Source organism: Tursiops truncatus, chromosome 1 (genome assembly GCF_011762595.2).
Source record: "Tursiops truncatus isolate mTurTru1 chromosome 1, mTurTru1.mat.Y, whole genome shotgun sequence".
In the NCBI taxonomy this organism is placed as follows: Eukaryota; Metazoa; Chordata; class Mammalia; order Artiodactyla; family Delphinidae; genus Tursiops; species Tursiops truncatus.
The window spans coordinates 36,414,838-36,430,468 of NC_047034.1; the positions used below are offsets into that span (position 1 = coordinate 36,414,838).

General features: G+C 47.1%; 1 protein-coding gene across 3 annotated transcripts in view; it reads right to left on the reverse strand.

The window, feature by feature from the left end:
• Positions 1-15,631, reverse strand: part of PLXNA2 (plexin A2) — a 221,460-nt gene that overhangs the window by 16,107 nt on the left and 189,722 nt on the right. For all 3 annotated transcript variants that reach the window (XM_033852877.2, XM_073802776.1, XM_033852874.2), the window contains 9 exons: positions 13,796-14,035; positions 7,338-7,481; positions 6,828-7,062; positions 4,650-4,792; positions 3,702-3,970; positions 1,740-1,806; positions 1,376-1,522; positions 583-742; positions 121-224 (listed from right to left, as the gene is read on the reverse strand). In XM_033852877.2, the coding sequence (XP_033708768.1) occupies positions 121-224; positions 583-742; positions 1,376-1,522; positions 1,740-1,806; positions 3,702-3,970; positions 4,650-4,792; positions 6,828-7,062; positions 7,338-7,481; positions 13,796-14,035 (1,509 nt within the window). The remainder of the gene's footprint in view (positions 1-120; positions 225-582; positions 743-1,375; positions 1,523-1,739; positions 1,807-3,701; positions 3,971-4,649; positions 4,793-6,827; positions 7,063-7,337; positions 7,482-13,795; positions 14,036-15,631) is intronic.

Below are 15,631 nucleotides of genomic sequence, written 5' to 3' on the forward strand. Positions count from 1 at the left end.
AGGAGGTGGAGAGGGGAGAGAAGAGAACCCTTTTAGGGCTTTGAGGGCCTTAGAGCAAGCCTTAGAAGGAGGGGGCATTCTGGGAGGGCAGGGGTCCCTGACGCAAAGCCCTGCCCTCACCTGATAGTGCATCAGCGTGTTGAGCCGCTTCCAGTCACCCTCGATCTTGGTGGTGATGTCCTCGTCCTGCAGCACGACCCGGGCAATCCGGCCTTGACGCCACTCTGGGTGGAGGGGTGGTGCAGGAGCAGTGTGAGGGGCGGGGGCCGGGACTGCCCAGTCGTGGGGTCCTCTAGGGGCCTGGCAACCCCGGCTCCCTCAAGCTGGTGCAATGACAGTGTTTCAGGCGTCTGGGGCTCCGGGGGTGTCAATGCTGGCAAAAGCATGGGCCTCCCCAGAGGCGGCCACATCTGAGTGGGCAGTGTTTCAGGCACGCATTTCACCTGGCCCCTCACCTGGACGGGACCCAGTCATGCCCCGACGAGGGGCTGTCTGCGGGGCAGGGCTTCCCCCCCACACCCCTGCCATAGCCCAAATGCCCTCCTGGAAGTTGCCCTCACACTCCAAGGCCAGGTTTCCTACCCAAGTCCATGTCAACAGCCCTCGGCCGCTGGGAGTAGGGCACGTTCTTGTAGATGGCATCGAGAATCTTCTCTTTGACCTGCGTGATGGTGTCACAGTTCAACACCTTCACTGGGATCTCCGGACTGTTCTCGTTGTCAGGGTTGACACAGTTCAGGATCTACAGGTGGCGATGGAAGAGGGACAGGATGCGAGTTGAAGGAGCCATTTGGGGGAGAGGGCGTGAGGCCCTGGAGCCTTCTCTTACCCAGGCTCCCCCTCCTCACAGGAGAAACGGGTGTCCCTCTGTCTGTGTCTCAGTTTCTCTCACCTTCCAGCCATCTGCCAATGACAGCTTGAGTCCTTCTGCCCACCTCTCTTTCTCAGAGAGACAGGACTCTACTTTCTAGCACCTGATGGCTTAGGGGAGGCTGTCAACCTGGGTGGAGACGTCCTGGGGGATCAGGGGTGCCTCCAGGTGTTGCAAGGGCTGGCCTCCCACTTCCCCGAAGCCTCTATATTAGAGATCAGCAGACTTCTTCCCCGTCATGCTAATTTCCCCACAGCTAATGCTGAGTGATCTAGGGTAAACGCAGGCGATGCAAGCTCTTTAGGCCCACCCAATGAGATAGGGGAGGAGGGGCCCAGGCCTGTGTGTCCGCCCTTGGAACACTTGGCATGCCCCCTGGACTGGCCCCCAGGCCGGCCTCCCAGCCTCTTTATTGACCCCTCAAACTGGCTTTGTGGTGAGAAGGCAGAGCACAGATTAGAGGCAGGAGGTCCGTGCTGTCCCCTGGGCTTCCTGCCTCCTCACCAGGGTCTTGTAGTCGATCTGCTGCCGGATGAGCTTGTCCTCGCTCAGGGAGTAGCGGGCCTCGCCCGTGATGGCATCGATGGGGCCCTTCTCCATCTGCTGTTTGATGGCGCAGTAGAGCATGAAGAGCGGCTCCCCCGCACACTCCTGTGGGCGGACGCAGGGCGTAGGTGGCGGGGTACCAGCCTCCTTCCCTCCCTCTCCCCACCCTATTTCTAGGCCCGCTTGGCTTTGGGGCACCCAGCCAGGTAGGTTTCTGTTCCTAAGGGGGGGGGGGTCCCCATGCAGCCCTGATGGCCAGGCTCAGAGGGGCAGCCCCCATCTTGCTCTCAACTCCCAGTTCCTGTCTCACTCCCAGTCTCACCTTCAGGAACTTGTGCAGGAGGAAGGCAAACCAATTGGTCAGCATCTTCTCAGCCACGGACTCTGTCCTGGGGAGGCAGAAGGGATAAGGGCAGTCCTTTATGGAGGGGTCTAAGGGTGGGGGTGTGCCTAGCTTGTTGTGTGGACCAGGGTTCAAGAGAACAAGGGCATGAAAGAAGCCAGGGCTGGGGGCCAGGACACTGTGTCCTGTCCCAACGCTACCAGTAATGAGAAGTGAGACCTTGGGCTAGAGGCTTCTTTCTGGACCTCAATTTCCAGCAAAAATGGAGTGGTGCTATGGGTTTGCAGACACAGGGACCAAGAATACCATCCTCTTACCCTCTTCCAGCCTCAGGGTGATGGAGTTTCTATGTCCCTTTGGGATTTCCTGCATGTCTGAATATCTGCATGTCCACAAGGTCCCTGGTACCTTCCCCTCCAAACAGAGTCAGACTGCCTGGGTTCAAATCCTGACTCTGCTGCGTACTGGCCTGTGTGATCTTGAGTAAGTCATTTCCTCTCTCTGGGTTCAGTTTCCCCATCTCTAAATGGGGATGATAATAATAATAACCATCATCATCATCATCATCATCTATCCCACAGGGTTGTTGTCAAGGTTGAATGAATTAATGTATGTAAAGTGCTAAGAATAGTGCATATACCTGCTCGCTGTCATCACTGTCCTGCGGGGTCGTGGATCCCAGACCCTCAGGTAAAGAGCAGTGTGTGCAAGTGTTTAGCTGACAGGGGATCTGCCTCTGTAAGCACCGCCCCTTCGTCCTGCCCCACCCCCATCATCCCAGGCTGCAGATCTGGGGACCTGCAGAGGAACGAAGTGGCTGTGACAGACCCGCAGTGATGGGGATGCCGGAGGGGTATTTTAACTCGCTGCACGTGGTGCAAATAATACCCTCCGGTTGCCGTAAATCCCAGGCATTTGCCAGGGCTGATCAGCAATGTGGGCCTGGGAGAGAGTGACAATGGCAGGAGAAATTGTGGCTCTCTCCCTGGCCCCTCCCAGCACCCTCTCCCTGCATTGTGCCTGAGATTAGCTCTAATTTAAATACAACAGTTCTTAATGAGAGTTTCTAATGCTCAGATTGGCAGAATGGGGGCTCTGTACTCATAAAACAAAGCTATTCTTTCTCCCTCCTCACCCCACATGGGGTCTGGAAGCCTGAGATCTTGCAAGGAGAAGGCTGCCGAGAAGGCAGTGAAATGGAGGTGGCACATTCCAAGCCCTGCTGCCAGCTGAGCTCCAAAGCTGTGCTGGGCTCCCCAGGGCCCCCAGAGAGGGTAGGCTCGGGGATGGATGGCCAAGGTCTCTGACCCTCTTCCCTGCCAGGAAAATGGCAACCGAGGAGGGAGTGGTGGTGGATGCTGGTGATTCAGATCCAGGAAGCCGGGCACTGATGGGAGAGGCCACACCATATCTCCAGCCGGGTGCTGTCCAACAGAGCCCCTGCTATGATGGGAATGGCCTCTATCTGTGCTTCCAATATGGCGGCCACTGAGCACTTGGGATGCAGTTAGTGCAATGGAGGAACTGAATTTTACATTTTCTTTTAAATTAATGGTCACATGTGCTACTGTGTTGGACAGTGAAACTCAGGATGCATGGGGAGGGAGACTTCAAGACAGGTATTATTAGTGCCATTTTGTTCACGAGGAAACTAAATAGCAGAGTGGCCACATCACTGGCCCAAGATCACACGACTAGCAGGTAGCAGAGCCGGGGTTCAAGCTCAGATGCTCTGGGGCCTGTGCTCCTGCATCACGCTCAGCACCTGCAGACACGGCACAGCCACCCAGACTGAAGGAAGATGAGACTCTGCACTGGGAGCTGCAGGGACACAGGCCTTCCTGGGTGGGGGCGCCTTCTCGTGGGACCCACACTAACCAGCCCTGCCCCACCCCGGACGTCCCTGTTTAGATGCCTCCCCGCGTCTGGCGCAGGTCAGACCTCCGGAGAAGCAGCTTGGGGTGGTTCTTGTTCTCCAGGTTCTTATCGATGAGGTCGGAGAGCAGCTGCTTGAGGACGTCGGTGGCGTACTCCAGGCGGCCCTGCAGGCCGGTCATGATGAGCGAGGCCACGTTGCCGCGGTCCCGCATGGAGAAGCTGCGCTGCAGCTCCAGCGTGCGGATGAAGGTCAGCAGGAACACCTTGTTGTTGATGAGCTGGGCGAAGAGCTTCAGGGCCTTCTCCACGTGCTGCTGCCCGTTGCCCTGCACCTGGGATGGGTGTGATGGGCGTGGCTTCAGAGGACGAGCTTCCGGCTCTCCAGGAGGGTGTTGGCTGATGACGATGCCAGCTATAGGACCCTCTCCATGACGCCTGTAACCGCCCCACCCTCGGTGATGTAGGAATAACTGTTCTCTGAGGTCTGCAGTCTGCTCTGACTTCCCCCTGGGTTGAGAGGGTTGGGCTCCAGGTAGAGACCTCAGAGAGGATGCTACTCATCTGATTTTCCCAAGGATGCAACACAATAGGAGATACCGCAGCAGACTAGCTTGGTTTACTAGTCTCCCCTTAATCTCCTCTGCCCTGATTTATTATCTTTAGTAAAACAAACTGAGAAATGAAAAAACAAGCCTCACAGAATCATAGGTCTTTCCTTAAGCCAGCTTAAATCCATTCGGAAATGAGGCAGAATCTTAGTTAATTAATTCAGTCATTAATTAAAAAATGACAAATAATCAGCTTTCCCCTGGAATCATCCCAAAGAGCCTGGGTGCCCCCCCGGCTGTGATTTTCCTGGTTGGAAATATCCCCGTTACGGTGATGCTTCTACAAGCTATTTCTCCTCCTCACTCCTGACCTTCTTCTGAGCACTGGGCCTCATTGGCATTTCCTAGGAAACCCAGGGCCCACGTCCCTGCTGGGCAGCTGGGCGAGGGAGGCGGGTGTTACCTCCAGCTCACGCAGGACGGGATGGTCCTCAATGCCGGGGAACAGGACTCGCATAGCATAGGTCCGATAGTCCAGGTAGGGGATTCCTGAGCGGTCCAGGTCACTGGTCAGCTCGTTGATGTCTGTCTGGAGCTCGGCAAAAGCTATGAAAGTGCAGTGGAGACAGGGAAGCTCAGGAGGGGAATGCAGGCCGGGGAGGGGAAAGGCGGGAGAAGTTCGTGGAGGAGGGAAGGGCCAGGTGTAGAGACAGGGAGGGTTATAGGGGTGCGTCTCCAGGGGCGATGAGATATCTCCAGTCTGCCTTTCTTAGGTGGTGGGACTATGGGTGATTTTTATATTATTTCCTCCTCTATGCTTACCTATAATTTTGAATTTTCTTTCTATGTATTATAAGTGTAGTTAAAACAAAGGAAGCCCATGACTTGGGTCATGCAGGTGATACAGGTGCTAGAAGCAGGTGAGAGGCAGTGGTCGAACAGATCAAACAAAGACCAGAATAGGTAGCTTTGCTCCCCTTTTCCAAGCAAGAGAATAAACCAAGATGCAAAAACCTTGGGGGAAAATGAAAATCAAAACCACCATGAGATACCACTTCATACCCATTAGGATGGCTATTATAAAAAAAGTGGAAAATAACATGTGTTGGCTAGGATGTGGAAAAACTGGAACCCTCATATCTTGCTGGAGGGAATGTAAAGTGGTACAGCTGCTCTGGAAACCAATTTTGTGATTCCTCCAAAAATTAAACATAGAATTACCAAATGACCCAGCAATTCCTCTCCTACATATACACCCAAAATAACTGAAAGCAGGGACTTGAGCAGATGCTTGTACCCTCACGTTCACAGCAGCATTATTCATGATACCAAAAGGTGGAAACAACCCAAATGTCCATTGACAGATAAATTGATAAGTAAAATGTGGTTTATATACCCAATGGACTATTATTTAGCCTTAAAAAGGAATGAAGTTCTTTCAAATGCTACAACATGGATGAACCTTAAAGACATGATGCTAAGTGAAATAAACCAAACACAAAGGGACACATACTGTGTGATGCCATTTATATGGGTTTCCTAGAGTAGTCAAATTCATAAAGACAGAAAGTGGGAGAGGAGGGTGAGGGATTATTGTTTCATGAGTACAGAGTTTCAGTTGGGGAAAATGTGGAAGTTCTGGAGATGGATGGTGGTGATGGCCACACGATACTGTGAATGTACTTAATGCCTCTTAATCTCTTTTTAAATAACCAATTAACTTCTGTGCACAGAAGTGGAGAGAGCACTAGGGTGCAAAGATAAGAAAGTTAAAATGGTAAATGTTATGTTATATATATTTAACATTCACACTCACACATGAACGAAACTGAGAACACCACCAAACCCAGACTTAGGGAGCCCTGACCACCAGGCCCTTGGCCAAACAGGGGCTTCCCCTTGGTGGCAGACCTGTCTCCTGACGCCCTCCTTGCTCCTCCCCAGCCCTGGCGCTGGGAGGAGCCTGGCCCACTTTGCCCCAGCCCAGCTCTTCCCTTTCATCCAGCAGAGGGCTTGTTCTGATCTTGAAGTTTGCAGCAAAAGGAGAAGTCTTTTGATTCCTAATTGAGATGTTTACCCAGGGAGTCTTCCAGGTCCTCAGCCCAAGGGGACACCAGGTAGCTGTGGTTGCTTGGGAGACAGAAGAAACACCGTCTCCACCACCACAGCCTGGGATGCCCTGCAAGTGGCCTTCAGAGGCTCAGCCTGCAGTACTGGCTGAAGTCACAATGTGGGGGAGGGGATGGGGTGGAAGGGAGGGCATGTGCTCTCACCTTTCCTGCTGCTCCAAGGCAGCCAGGCAAAAGGAGCTGTCACTCCTACGTGGGGATCTAGAGTCTGAGGCAACAGGGCCCAGGAGGCTCTGACTGTGGGGAGACTGCGGTCCCGGGAAGGAGAGTAGGCTGGGCCAGACTGTGGGATGAGTCAGGGCACAGGGGGACAGAATAATGGGATCAGGTCTGGGGCCTTACTGTGGGCATTTTAAGGGCAAAGGAAGTTTAAGAGAAAACAGAGGTCAAAGTGGAGCAGGGTGGCTTGTGGTAGAAGAGATGGGAGCAAAGATGAGAGCGATTTTAGGGAGGGGGGTAATAAGGCTGGTGAGGAAAGAGGGTCCCAGAAACGAGGGAGTGCCTCCACTTACCTTCCTTACACTCCAGGGCCACACGGGACTCCAGGTTGTCCATCTGCATTTGGAGCCGCTTGAGAGTGAGGTCATTTTCTCGAGACTTGCGCTTGTAGGCGATGAGCACAATGATGACGATGATAAGCAGTAGGCTGCCGCCTGCCGCGATGCTGACGATGGCTGGCAGGGTCAGCAAGCTATCTGAGATGACACTCACCGAGCCAGGCGAGAATACCATGCCACCCACGTGGACCTGTGCATGGCACACACACGGTCACTGTAGAGCCCTGGCATCCAATCCTTCTTGATTCAGAAAGGGCATGAGAGACCACAACCACACAGTGCAGTCTGGATACAAAACAACTTCCTGCTTATCATCTGCCTTTCTTTTCTTGTGTTCTTAGCTCCTACCCATTTTAATATAGCACTTTGTGATGAGGAGATATGGAGGAGGTTGAAGACCCTTTCTTTATGACAGATTATACATGAAAGATGAGGAGGGGAGTAATAATAAGACGGTTCACTCACCATGACCTTGTGCTGCCCAGTGAGGTTGGGAGGCTCGCAGAGCAGTTGTGTCTCGGACACAGTGACAGTGCATGGGGTCTCTCCAATCAGCACAGTGTAGTTGAGTTTGGCACCTCCAGAAGCAGGAGGGCAGAGGTTTTTGCCCTGTAGGTAAGAGCAATCTTAATAGGAATAATTGACACATGTGCACAGAAGTTAATTGGTTATTTAAAAGGAGATTAAGACCAGTCCCTCCCATCAGGAAGCTTCCACAAGCCTCTTAGATAGCCTCATCCACCAGAGAGCAGACAGCAGAAGCAAGAAGAACTACAGTCCTGCAGCCTGTGGAACAAAAACCACATTCACAGAAAAATAGACAAGATGAAAAGGTAGAGGGCTATGTACCAGATGAAGGAACAAGATAAAACCCGAGAAAAACAACTTAATGAAGTGGAAATAGGCAACCTTCCAGAAAAAGAATTCAGAATAATGATAGTGAGGATGATCCAGGACCTCGGAAAAAGAATGGAGGCAAAGATCGAGAAGATGGAAGAAATGTTTAACAAAGACCTAGAAGAAATAAAGAACAAACAAACAGAGATGAACAATACAATAACTGAAATGAAAACTACACTAGAAGGAATCAATAGCAGAATAACTGAGGCAGAAGAACGGATAAGTGACCTGGAAGACAGAATGGTAGAATTCACTGCTGCGGAACAGTGAATGAAAAAGAAATGAAGAAGAATGAAAAGAATGAAGAATGAAAAGAAATGAAGAGAGCCTAAGAGACCTCTGGGAAAACACTAAACGCAACAACATTCGCATTATAGCGGTCCCAGAAGGAGAAGAGAGAGAGAAAGGACCCGAGAAAATATTAGAAGAGATTATAGTCAAACACTTCCCTAACATGGGAAACGAAATAGCCACCCAAGTCCAGGAAGCACAGAGAGTCCCATACAGGATAAACCCAAGGAGAAACACGCCAAGACACATAGTAATCAAATTGGCAAAAATTAAAGACAAAGAAAAATTATTGAAAGCAGCAAGGGAAAAACGACAAATAACATACAAGGGAACTCCCATAAGGATAACAGCTGATACCTCAGCAGAAAGTCTACAAGCCAGAAGGGAGTGGCAGGATATACTTAAAGTGATGAAAGGGAAGAACTGACAACCAAGATTACTCTACCCAGCAAGGATCTCACTCAGATCCGATGGAGAAATCAAAAGCTTTACAGACAAGCAAAAGCTAAGAGAATTCAGCACCACCTAACCAACAAACACTAAAGGAACTTCTCTAACTGGGAAACACAAGAGAAGAAAAGGACCTACAAAAACAAACCCAAAACAATTAAGAAAATGGTAATAGGAACATACGTATTGATAATTACCTTAAACATGAATGGATTAAATGCTCCAACCAAAAGACACAGGCTTGCTGAATGGATACAAAAAACAAGACCCATATATATGCTGTTTCCAGGAGACCCACTGCAGACCTAGGGACACATACAGACTGAAAGTGAGGGGATGGAAAAAGATATTCCATGCAAATGGAAATCAAAAGAAAGCTGGAGTAGCAATAATAATATCAGATAAAATAGACTTTAAAATAAAGAATGTTACAAGTGACAAGGAAGGACACTATATAATGATCAAGGGATCAATCCAAGAAGAAGATATAACAATTATAAATATATATGCACCCAACATAGGAGCACCTCAATACATAAGGCAACTGCTAACAGCTCTAAAAGAGGAAATCAACAGTAACACAATAATAGTGGGGGACTTTAACACCTCACTTACACCAACGGACAGATCATCCAAACAGAAAATTAATAAGGAAACACAGCTTTAAATGACACAATAGACCAGATAGATTTAATTGATATTTATAGGACATTCCGTTCCAAAACAGCAGATTACACTTTCTTCTCAAGTGCGCACAGATCATTCTCCAGGATAGATCACATCTTGGATTACAAATCAAGCCTCAGTAAATTTAAGAAAATTGAAATCATGTCAACCATCTTTTCTGACCACAACACTATGAGATTAGAAATCAATTACAGGGAAAAAAATACACAAACACATGGAGGCTAAACAATACGTTACTAAATAACCAAGAGATCACTGAAGAAATCAAAGAAGAAATCAAAAAATACCTAGAGACAAATGACAATGAAAACACGATGATCCAAAACCTATGGGATGCAGCAAAAGCAGTTCTAAGAGGGACGTTTATGGCTATACAAGCCCACCTCAAGAAACAAGAAAAGTCTCAAATAAACAATCTAACGTTACACCTAAAGGAACTAGAGAAAGAAAAACAAACAAAACCCAAAGTTAGCAGAAGGAAAGAAATCATCAAGATCAGAGCAGAAATAAATGAAATAGAAACAAAGAAAACAATAGTAAAGACCAATAAAGTAAAAGCTGGTTCTTTGAGAAGATAAACAAAATTGATAAACCATTAGCCAGACACATCAAGAAAAAGAAGGAGAGGACTCAAATCAATAAAATTAGAAATGAAAAAGAAGAAGTTACAACAGACACCCCAGAAATACAAAGCATCCTAAGAGACTATTACAAGCAACTCTATGCCAATAAAATGGACAACCTGGAAGAAATGGACAAATTCTTAGAAAGGTATAACCTTCCAAGACTGAACCAGGAAGAAATAGGAAATATGAACAGACCAATCACAAGTACTGAAATTGAAACTGTGATTAAAAAGTTTCCAACAAACAAAAGTCCAGGACCAGATGGCTCCACAGGTGAATTCTATCAAACATTTAGAGAAGAGCTAACACCCATCTTTCTCAAGCTCTTCCAAAAAATTGCAGAGGAGAGAATACTCCCAAACTCATTCTATGAGGCCACCATCACCCTGATACCAAAACAAGACAAAGATGCTACAAAAAAAGAAAATTACAGACCAATATCACTGATGAATATAGATGCAAAAATCCTCAACAAAATGCTAGCAAACAGAATCCAACAACACATTAAAAGGATCACATACCATGATCAAGTGGGATTTACTCCAGGGATGCAAGGATTCTTCAATATACACAAATGAGTGAATGTGATACACCATATCAACAAATTGAAGAATAAAAACCATATGATCATGTCAAAAGATGCAGAAAAAGCTTTTGACAAAATTCAACACCCATTTATGACAAAAACTCTCCAGAAAGCGGGCATAGAGGGAACCTACTTCAACATAATAAAGGCCATATACTACAAACCCACAGCAAACATCATTCTCAATGGTGAAAAACTGAAAGCATTTCCTCTAAGATCAGGAACAAGACACGGATGTCCACTCTCACCACTATTATTCAACATAGTTTTGGAAGTCCTAGCCACGGCAATCAGAGAAGAAAAAGACATAAAAGGAATACAAATTGGAAAAGAAGAAGTAAAACTGTCACCGTTTGCAGATGACATGACACTATACATAGAGAATCCTAAAAATGCCATCAGAAAACTACTAGACCTAGTCAATGAATTTGGTAATGCTGCAGGATACAAAATTAAGGCACAGAAATCTCTTGCATTCCTATACACTAATGATGAAAAATCTGAAAGAGAAATTAAGGAAAGTCTCCCATTTACTACTGCAACAAAAAGAATAAAATAGCTAGGAATAAACCTACCTAGGGAGACAAAAGACCTGTATGCAGAAAACTATAAGACACTAATGAAAGAAATTAAAGATGATATCAACAGATGGAGAGACATACCATGTTCTTGGATTGGAAGAATCAATATTGTGAAAATGACTATACTACCCAAAGCAATCTACAGATTCAATTCAATCCCTATCAAATTACCAATGGCATTTTTTACAGAACTAGAACAAAATGTCTTAAAATTTGTATGGAGACACAAAAGACCCCAAATAGCCAAAGCAGTCTTGAGAGAAAAAAACGGAGCTGGAGAAATCGGACTCCCTGACTTCAGACAAAGCTACAGTAATCAAGACAATATGGTACTGGCACAAAAACAGAAATATAGATCAATGGAACAGGATAGAAAGCCCAGAGATAAACCCACACACCTATGGTCAACTAATCTATGACAAAGGAGGCAAGGATATACAATGGAGAAAAGACAGTGTCTTCAATAAGTGGTGCTGGGAAAAGTGGACAGCTATATGTAAAAGAATGATATTAGAACACTCCCTAACACCATACACAAAAATAAACTCAAAATGTATTACACACCTAAATGTAAGACTGGGCACTATAAAACTCTTAGAGGAAAACATAGGAAGAACACTCTTTGATATAAATCACAGCAACATATTTTTTGATCCACCTCCTAGAGTAATGGAAATAAAAACAAAAATAAACAAATGGGACCTAATGAAACTTAGAAGCTTTTGCACAGCAAAGTAAACCATAAACAAGATGAAAAGACAACCCTCAGAATGGGAGAAAATATTTGCAAATGAATCATCGGACAAAGGATTAATCTCCAAAATATATAAATAGCTCATGCAGCTCAATATTAAAAAAATAAACAACCCAATCCAAAAATGGGCAGAAGACCTAAATAGACATTTCTCCAAAGAAGACATACAGATGGCCAAGAAGCACATGAAAAGATGCTCAACATCACTAATTATTAGAGAAATGCAAATCAAAACTACAATGAGGTATCACTTCACACCAGTTAGAATGGGCATCATCAGAAAATCTACAAACAACAAATGCTGGAGAGGGTGTGGAGAAAAGGGAACCCTCCTGCACTGTTGGTGGGAGTGTAAATTGATACAGGCACTTGGAGAACAGTATGGAGGTTCCTTAGAGAACTAAAAATAGAATTACCATATGACCCAGCAATCCCACTCATGGCCATATACCCAGAGAAAACCATAGTTCAAAAAGACACATGCACCCCAATGTTCAATGCAGCACTATTTACAATAGCCAGGACATGGAAGCAACCTAAGTGCCCATCGACAGAGGAATGGATAAAGAAGATGTGGCACATATATACAATGGAATATTACTCAGCCATCAAAAGGAACGAAATTGGGTCATTTGTAGGGACGTGGATGGATCTAGAGACTGTCATACAGAGTGAAGTAAGTCAGAAAGAGGAAAACAAATATCGTATATTAACGCATATATGTGGAACCTAGAAAGTGGTACAGATGAACCGGTTTGCCGAGCAGAAATTGAGACACAGAAGTAGAGAAAAAACAGATGGACACCAAGGGGGGAAAGCGGTGGGGTGGTGGTGGTGGTGGTGTGCTGAATTGGGAGATTGGGATTGACATTTATTCATTGATGTGTATAAAATGGATGACTTAATAAGAAAAAAAATCTGATAGTGGAATGGACTTGGAATCTTTCATCACCTTACACGGTTCCTTGAACTTTGTAGGTGTCTGAAATAATATTCAATAATTCTCTGCCAGCTGTTGATCTTAATGAACTAAATAAGGCTTTTGTCTTAGCTTTCTTAATAAGTTATAACACAGAGAAAAGTGCATAAGTTTAACTATAAACTTATGACTTATGTGAGTTATCTGAACTCCCATTAGTATTACCACTACTCAGATCAAGAAACAGAATTTTCCCAGGATCTCGGAAGCCTTCCTTATACTATTTCCTCATCATGACCCCTGCTTTCTGCCCCCAAAGTAACCATTATCTTCACCATAAATTTGTTTTGCCCAGTTTTGAATTTTTAAAAAAGAAACCATACAATGTATATCATTTTATGTCTGCCTTGTTTTGCTGAATATTGCTCATGAGTTTTATTTCTGTTGTTGCTTGTAGCAATGCTCACTTATTTTTATTGTCTTCTATATTTTATTATATAAATGCAAAATATATTCTAATGTTGATGAACAAAATAAATAAATAAAAATAAAAAGAGATTAAAGAGGTGGGGTAAGGGGAGCAATGCAAAAACCAATGAGTGACTCCATGGTAAATTTTTGGAGAGGACTTCTAACAGCCACAATTTAGACAGAAAAAGAGAAAACAAAGGGAAGAGAGAATGAAAGGGAGGAAGAGAGTGGTAAAGAGAAAGGAAGCGGGGACCAAACAGTAAACAAGTGAAAGTTTGGGGGAGGATGCAGGGGATAGAAGTGAAAGTGGTAGAGTAACACACACCTGGAAGGATGGTACCAGGGGACCGTGACCGCTTCACATCTGAGGGCAGTTACTGCGGCCACGGATGGGGTCAATAAAGGACATCGTTGCTTCCAGTGCACTGCAGGACTTTTAGGTCCCAAAGCTCACAAGGACACACAGAAATACTCTACGGTGTTCCTTGAGAATCCCAAGTGCAAGATATGTCACTCAGTGGGTCGATATGTATAACCAAGCTCCCTTCACAGGGAGATGACACCCATGTGAGCCCGTGTGCATCGAAGGGAGGCCAGGCCAGGAGAGGGGTGCTCCGGCCACCCCTGCGCGTGGCAGGCAGCCATCCCACCCTCCTACCTTCAGAATGATGGGGGATCCCGGCTTTTGATCCAAGACCCCAGTGGGGCTGAGCAGTTCAAAGGTCGGGTTGGGGTAGTAGATGAACTTGGTGTCGTTGTAAATCAGCAAGGACTGGACATTGTTAAAGACGAATCCAAACTCGTCCGGCCGTTCCACGGTGTCCAGGCCGGGCCGGTAGTCCGTGGTCAGGGAGGGTGCCAGGCAGGTCAGGGTGGTGGTGTTCACAACCTTGCACACCTAAAGGGCCCAAGAGCATGGCGTTCAAACACCCAGCAGGTGATGGTGGGGGTCACACTGCCGCCCTCCCACCCTTTGCTTGTTTTGGCCGGTCTCCAGTGGGCTACTTGCTTGAGGAAAAAGGCTGTGAAATTGTTTGTTTTTTTTCTTTTTTGGCAGGGAGGGGCGTGTTTTAACTTCATTTATTCATTCACCAACACTGAGTGAGCACCTACTTTGTGCCAGGAACGGTGCCAGTAGTTGGGCCATCCGTGAAACAGTCTCAGTCTATCGGGGAGACAAATGATTTGACAAGCATTACAGTGCAGTCCTGGCAGAGGGCCTGGAGCACAGGAGGGGCACCAGCACTGTTAAATGCATGGATGGAGGTGAGAAATGTCCGGGTTGGGGAAGTACTAGGCACTCTGCGGGTGTCCGTGTGTGTGCACGAGCCTGTGTTTGTGCGCGAGCGTGCATGGCCTGAGGCAGGGTGAGGGTGGCTCATGGGAGCTTTCCTTTGGAAGAGATGAATGAAATTTAACCTGAAGAATGCGTAGAACTTACCCAGACAGGGGGGATGGTAAGGGATCAAGTCCCTGGCAGAGAGAACAGCAGCAAAGGTCTGGGGATGAGGGAGCATGGATGTTTGCGGAAAAAGTAGGACAGAAGCAGTCTCCCGCACACGCGCGCGCGCGTGTGTGTGTGTGTGTGTGTGTGTGAGATGGAAGGAAGGAAGTTGTGTGAGATGAGCACATAGTAGGTGTTCAGTTAATGTTTATTGAAAACACTGATGGATGAAAAGGATCCTTCACCTCCTTAAATGTTTTAGTCAGGATCTCTCTCTTCTCCAACCAAGTGCCCCCTAACTCTCCATGGGGGGTATAACCTTGGTATTGACACTGAGTTCATAATGTCCTTTCTTCCTTGGTGGACCCTCATCTCCCAGATAACATCCTAGCTGAGCTGGCCCCGCGTGGCATGTGTTGTGCCATTCTCTCCTCTGGTGGTTTAGTTTGAGGGCTTCCCAAGGCAGCAGCCAGATTGAAGAAAGCGCTCTAGGACCCACGTGTGATCTGGGAAGAAAACCTGGACCCCTCCCCACCTCCTCCTGTCTCGCGCTGCGTGGCTCAGTTTTGGCTCTGGGAGTCACAGTGTCCCAGCAACAGCCAAGGGCATCTGTGAGAACCTTGCTCAAGTACACACTGTCCTGGCAGGTCCACACATGTTGCGTGTCTGGCCAACACACACATACCCAGGCTTCATGTTCGGAAAACAAGACCGTGTGTGAAATTGCAAAAAAAGCTGATGCTTGCATAGAAATTATGTCAGAGCTCCAAGTCTTAACCCTCCCTTTCCAGAGGGAGTTGAAGAGTTTAAACCAACAGCTCGCCGAGGGCTTCGTGCCGTGTCGGAGGTTAGTACGCATCCCCGCCCTTTTCAGCTCACCCTTCAGCAGCCCCTTGTGAAACTAATGTCCCTTTCCCGTTCCAGCTGGGGACACCCTGGCATGAGGAAAATGGTGGTGCGGTCAAACAGAGTTGAGCTGGGAGTCCCCTCCCTGGGCTCCACGGGGCAGACCTCCCAGCCCAAGGACCGCTTCCCTGCCCCGCCCCTCAT